The sequence below is a fragment of the Cucurbita moschata genome, unplaced genomic scaffold, assembly GCF_002738365.1.
Source record: "Cucurbita moschata cultivar Rifu unplaced genomic scaffold, Cmos_1.0 Cmo_Scf00033, whole genome shotgun sequence".
In the NCBI taxonomy this organism is placed as follows: Eukaryota; Viridiplantae; Streptophyta; class Magnoliopsida; order Cucurbitales; family Cucurbitaceae; genus Cucurbita; species Cucurbita moschata.
In genome coordinates this window covers 1616792-1623317 of record NW_019268549.1, presented here as the reverse complement: position 1 = coordinate 1623317, position 6526 = coordinate 1616792, and the positions used below count along the sequence as shown (strand labels likewise).

Below are 6526 nucleotides of genomic sequence, written 5' to 3'. Positions count from 1 at the left end.
CCAAGCATGACTTCAACTGAACATTCTCAATCCGCAGCTGATCCTTAGGAAAGTCACATCCACCGCTTTTCACTGCCTTAGCCAGTAGAGCACATGGCGGCAAATCCAAATCACTACTAAATCCCAAAATGTTCGTACAGTTCCACTGCAATTTTTTAGGCGTCACCAACAATACAATCTTCACATTCGAAATACAAATATCCATGAATGGATCTCTTGAAATCCCCGCCAAATTTGCCGACATATTAACATTCTCGGCCACCACGTCTCTGTAATTAATGTTCTTAATCAATGGCAATGCTGAGGTATCGAATGTTGTTTTCCGATAATCGGCCAAGAAATACTTTCGTTTCGGTGAGAGGAAATCGTCGACAGGAAGTTGTTGGAAGAAAAATAAAATGTCTGAAATAACAAAGAGAGAGAATGGCTGAAATTTTACTGTGCCTAAAAATTGTTGGACAGTGGCCAACTAAATCTATGCCACTTCCTACAAAATTTAGGTCTAAAACTTGATTAATCCATTCGACGTGTTTGTCAAATGGTCAAACGGAGAACTAATGAAATTGTGTGAATCTAAATAAGAAAAAACTCAGGTTTTATCTAACATCGAACTTGTCATCTGCATGCGATTTGTAGTCTCCAGTTATCTAGAAGACGTATTTCGTCGTGGATAGAAACATTCTTCGGACGAAAATGTCCTTGACGAAACCGCCTCGTCCACGAGCAATTTTGATTCTGACGGCAGAGTGTGTGTTGATTGCTGTAACATTTTCGATCCTGACGTTGCGAATTCCACCGAACATTTCGCTGCCAAGGGCAATACCTGCAGAATCTGGTGAGATGCAAGTGAGGCAGCGAATGACGAGGTCCTCAATCGGCATTTCGAACTTGATACCGTATTCGCTCTTGATGGCGATGCAATCGTCATTGGAGACAATGTAGCAGTCTTTGATTGAGTGTTGGAACAAGAATCTGATAAATTGAATGGAGAATTAGGGAGAGGGATTAAGGAAGAAAAGAACCCTAACGTTTTAAAGGAGAAGACGAAGGGAACCTAGATTGATTCCATCGGTGTTGGGTACGGTGATTGGAGCCAACACCGACGAAATCAAACCTGCTATAAATCAGATGGACGAACCAAGAAGGTGAGTTGATCAAAGTGAGATTGGAGATCTAGATTTGATCAGAGTACATGATCTCGATCACGTATGGCCGTGTTACCTTGCGTGCCCCTTTCTTGAACTTTTTCCACCAAGAAGATCCCTGCTCGTCGATTATACCGTTGTTACCTACACCATGTGACCAACCAAATTTTATTTTCTATAAATGTTTTTCTTATGTTTTGAGTTACCTTAATTTTTTTTATTTAATTTGGATAGCACCTAAGCCTATTATAATTTTGCAAACAATTTAAAAAAAATAGAATGTTAAAAGTAAAAAAAAAATAATCACTCTAGATAACCACATAGGTGAGATTAGTTCCAAAGATAAGGCTGTTGTACCATCCACCCAAAGCATCTCTTCCCCTCCCATAGGATGGGAGAATTTCCACAAGTGGCCATTCTGATTGATTCTGCACATTAAATTATGAGGAACAAATCTAACTCATTCATTTTTTATCAAAGATTAAAATTCAAATCACCACTCCCAAAGTTATTAGGTTTATAAAAATAAAATACACGATAGGCTGGAATGCCAGAAGTTTAACTTCTTTATCGATAAAAAGTGTGAAATGGCTAGTCAGATTAAAACATCCGGTCACCCATTTTTTCGGCGACATGACCAATTGAGCACCACCATCTGCCGCCATTGTGCTGAGATGTTCAATTACTTTTTGAAACGCGTGAGTATTTGAAGTTACTCCATCCCCGACGCCGCCAAACTCCGTTAACAACGCCGAGTGTTTCCGACAATTGATCGCCTGAAATTCCAGAGATTTCGAACTTAGACGTGGATTCATAGTATCCACGGTGGCTAAGCTCACCAATACCAATACGATCACGGCGAGATTCTCGCTGCGGTAACCTACCGAAAAAAATCCAGGATGATTCAATCTCTTTTTGTTGGTTAGATTTTCGAATGTTATCGAGAATAGTAAGGATCCAGGAAAAAAGGTTCTTCAATAAACCATTGGGGGTTTTGAACAAAAACCCATAATCATTTGAAGTAATCCGAGACGAAAACCAAAGAAAGTAGAAGAACAAGCCAAGCCCACAAGATCAATAGAAAGAAAACAAAGAAAAATGAAATTCAGAGGGAAAGAAGAAGAAAAATTAAATTGAGTTTTATGGGTTTTGGAGGAAGTTCCATGATGAAATTTGTTTGTGAGTTTATGATTTTTAGATTGGGGGACAAAGGATTTTATAGGATAATTTAGGAATCAAAATAGGAAAGGGATTTATTATTATTATTATTATTTAAAGGGTTAAAAATTGAGTTGTAAATAAAATGGTTGGATTTACATAGAATATTAGCTCAATAGACTGTTTAGAAAAATATGACATGTAGTGATAACATTTTAAATTTGGTATTGTTTTTGTTGTTTGTTTTTTAAAAATTATTTTATGTGTATTAGAGCGTAAAATAGTTACTCGAAGAACCAAGTCATCTAAATCGGTATTTAAAAACAAGTTATTAATTTATTTTTATTAAATTACTCGAACAATTCGAATCAACGTAAGGTGAATATTTTATGATTAGATTAGTTGCATTCATTATTTGATAAGAATTTATTGGATTGAAAAAGTTTATATCTAAAAAAAAATTAAACTAAATCTAAAACATGAATCCAAAATAATTGTTTGTTTAGCCTTAAATGATATTTTTATATTGATTTGATTAACCTTTAATTAGATGAATTATTTTTTCACTAATTGTAGTACATAAGTAGAGTTGAATATCTACCGAAAGATTTCAATATGGTAAGTATAACTCCATATATTCTTTTATATTTCTTCTTTATTAAGAAATTTTCTTAATAAAAAATAAATAATGTATCGATTCATTATTAAAAACATGAAAATTAAAAAATCAAAATAAAATTATAATAAGCTATTTTTTTATCAATAAATAATTATTGTTAAGTGGATCTTAAAATTTTAGGGCAAATGTTTTTTAATAAATTTTGCACATATAAAAATAAAAATGATTAAAATTATAAAAATGTATAAATATGTGCTATATACAAATACATACATATATATATATGTATATATGTATGTATTTGTATGTATAGTTTATGTATATGTATATGTATATGTATGTATGTATTTATGCATGTATATATGTATCTATCATATGTGTGTATGTATGTGTTGTGTGATACATACATGTATATGCACATGGTGAGACACGACAATATAGTGATCCATGCATGGCATGGTGAGGCACGACCCACGTTTGAGTGACACTAATGGGCTGTAAACGCTATGGTTGTGATCCTATCTGGGTGCAAACATACCAAAGAATAGATGACAATTCTAAAGTAGGACTATAACATCATGTCATACTCGTTTCTCTCCTCTCATAATCTATCTATTTGATCTATGGACCACCCAAAGACTAGTCTATGAAACAAAGGCTTTGTTGAAGCACTAAATCATCTCCACACATGATACCATATATGGTCCAGGGATATTATGGTTCTTGATAAGAATCACGGTGTTCCAGATGTTCCAACTGGACCTATTACAGAATCCAAGGCCAAGAAGAGCCAACAAACATTCATTCTTCATCTACAAAATTGGATAGCCTCGATTCAACCATCATTTCATGTGTTACAAGCTTATTCGGTTGAGAAATGACCATTTGGAGCTTCAGAAGTGAATATTTGCACGGTTGAAGTAGCAAATGAAGTTGCTATAAATTGCGACTTATTATTTTTAATTGGGCAAAATGGTGGAAGTTATTGGTCAAATTGACTTCGTTTTTATTGAGATTTAAGGGGATCGAGATTAAACTATGCCACTAACATCTTAAATGGGCATTTGAAGAATTGAAAGTTTCTTTTGTGGGATACTATAAATACCGACAAATTATTATGTAAAAGGCAGATTTCAGATGAATGAAATTGAGATCTCAAATTGAGACTTTTACCCTTAGAAATTCGAGCATCATCTTTGTCATGTCTATGTTTCATGCAATTCTTGAGCTACATTGCATCTAAGTCATTCAATCAAGCCTTGATCAAGTTGGAGTGACTCAGTTTAGAACAAGATTCCAAATCTTGCTTCTAGATCTTTAATCTTAAGAGCTAATCTAATTCTAGCATTATCTCACGATTGATCCGTAGTTTGTATAAGGAGGTGTTAATTTCTTTGATTCAAGGGTTATTGCTTCAACAAAAGATGGATTATTGGCTGAGAATTAGAGTTGTCTTATCATTACCTAAAAAGAATAGGGCCACCGAACGGAATAGAAATTAAGAAGGAAGAAAAACCCTAATTGAGCAGCTGTTGATAGGAGTATGAAAAGAAAACCAAGAAGGATAGATTAAGGCAAAGAAGTGGATGAGAGAGCTCAAAGTAGGGGGACTGCCATCGATGGACAACAACAAAACTTGATAACTCTTAATCATTCCATCTCTCTTCTTATTCTATCATGATTAAGATGTTGATTCCTACGTTGAAATCAATTTGTATGGAGAGCTAAGCCTTATAGGGGAGGTGGATGAGTTTTATGTAATTTAAGTATGTTGACGGTGTGATTTTAGTTTATTAGAGAGTTGTTACTAATGATTTACATGTTTGCTTAGTTGGCCACTTTATATGCATAGTTGTTCTCGTATTGTTCTTTTGTTCCAAAGAAGAGGGGAGCAAGGAAATTATCTTTACTACTGTAGTTCCATTGCGAGGATACATGAATGTAGCTGAAGGGTTATGAATAATTTTTTAGTCCTGTTATTAGAAATTACAAAATTATTATTGAAGTAATTGTTAGGATCGCACAACAACAGATATACCCGATCAAGATGAACACAAAGAATAGGAGAGAGAAAATTATGAATAATTTTTTAGCCCTGTTATTAGAAATTACAAAATTATTATTGAAGTAATTGTTAGGATCGCACAACAACACATATACTCGATCGAGATGAACACAAAGAACAAGAGAGAGAAAATTCAAAGAGTATTGGCTAAAGGTTTTATTAATGACTTCAGGTATGTACGCCAAAACAGAATACAGAGAATGAATAAAAGTACGTCTGGAAAGCATGGTCTGATAGGTATATATCGTTTCAGTTTATTAAATAAAGCTTTACTAAATCTTTATGAAATATCTACGGTATATATACACCACATCTTTACGAAATATCTACCATATATATCTCTACCAGATCTTTACGAAATATTTACTATAAATAGGCATCAGGCTCCATATCCCAACAATCTCGCACTCGGAGATTGATCCAGCCAACTAAGAATTTCATTCTCAATCTTCACTACACCATACCAATTAAGACTTTGCACAACCTCAAGTTTCCAACGTAACACATTTTGTCAACATGTTTGCTGGATTCTTTACATTCTCTATCTTCTCCAAACACATCAGGTTCCTCACCAATTGCATGTCACTCTAACTATCCACCTGAAGAATCTTCTTGCACGGCTTCTTGTATAATTCTTCTAGATAGTCTGTCATCCATATCATCTTCTTTCCAGCTTCAGCTATTTCCACGTACTAAGCCTCAGTAAATGAAAGAGCAACGCATTTCTGAAGCCTAGACACTCTATCATCCATGGATTTCTCCCACTTGGTTGTATCATCCAACTATAGGTCATCATCAAGGTATTGTGGTTCTCCTTCGTCAGTTAGCAACAAATAATGTAATGAAGGTGAATATCTATCTGATGCTCTGATACCTTTGAATGATCTCCTTAACACCTGCTCAAGTGTAACTTGCTCCACGTCTGGTTCTTCACTAACGGTCCCAGGAGTTTCTCGAGCTTCTTCTATAACATCATTAGGTGAGTTTTCCTGTGACTCAAGCTTAACTCCCTCTTGCTTCATAGTCTTAAAGTTTATCTTTTGTTTCTCCTTGTATATGGTTTTTTCATCAAAGGTTACGCCACAATGTCTTAGGATATTCCTATTCTAGTCATCCCAAAATCTGTACCCGAACATGTCAGAGTCATAGCCTGTGAAGTAGTACTTCACTACCTTAGCATCAAGTTTGTCTCTTTTCTCTAGATTGACGTGAACATACGCAGTATAACCAAAAGTTCTCAATTGAGAGTACGTGAGTTCAATTTGGAAACTTGAACTTCAACGGTACTGACGGTCCTCTGTTGATCAAGTAGGCTTCTGTATTTACAGTATCGACCTAGAATGTCTTTGGCAATCCAGAATGAAACCTCATGCTTCTTGCCCGCTCATTTAATGTTCTGTTCATTCTTTCTGCAACACCATTTTTTCTTGGCTTACTAGGAACTATCCTCATTAATCTAATTCCCTCAGCCACACAAAATGTTATAAACTCTGACTTGTCGTAATCTCCTCCATTGTCAGACATCAGACATTTGATCTT

General features: G+C 34.9%; 1 protein-coding gene across 1 annotated transcript; it reads right to left on the bottom strand.

The window, feature by feature from the left end:
• Nucleotides 1-647: 647 nt before the first annotated feature.
• Nucleotides 648-6009, bottom strand: LOC111430245 (probable polygalacturonase). Its single transcript, XM_023066411.1, has 5 exons — nt 5862-6009; nt 1680-2025; nt 1503-1573; nt 1193-1289; nt 648-972 (listed from the first exon to the last, which is right to left on the bottom strand). Exons 1-5 carry the CDS (start codon nt 6007-6009, stop codon nt 648-650), a joined length of 987 nt encoding a protein of 328 aa, XP_022922179.1.
• Nucleotides 6010-6526: the final 517 nt, after the last annotated feature.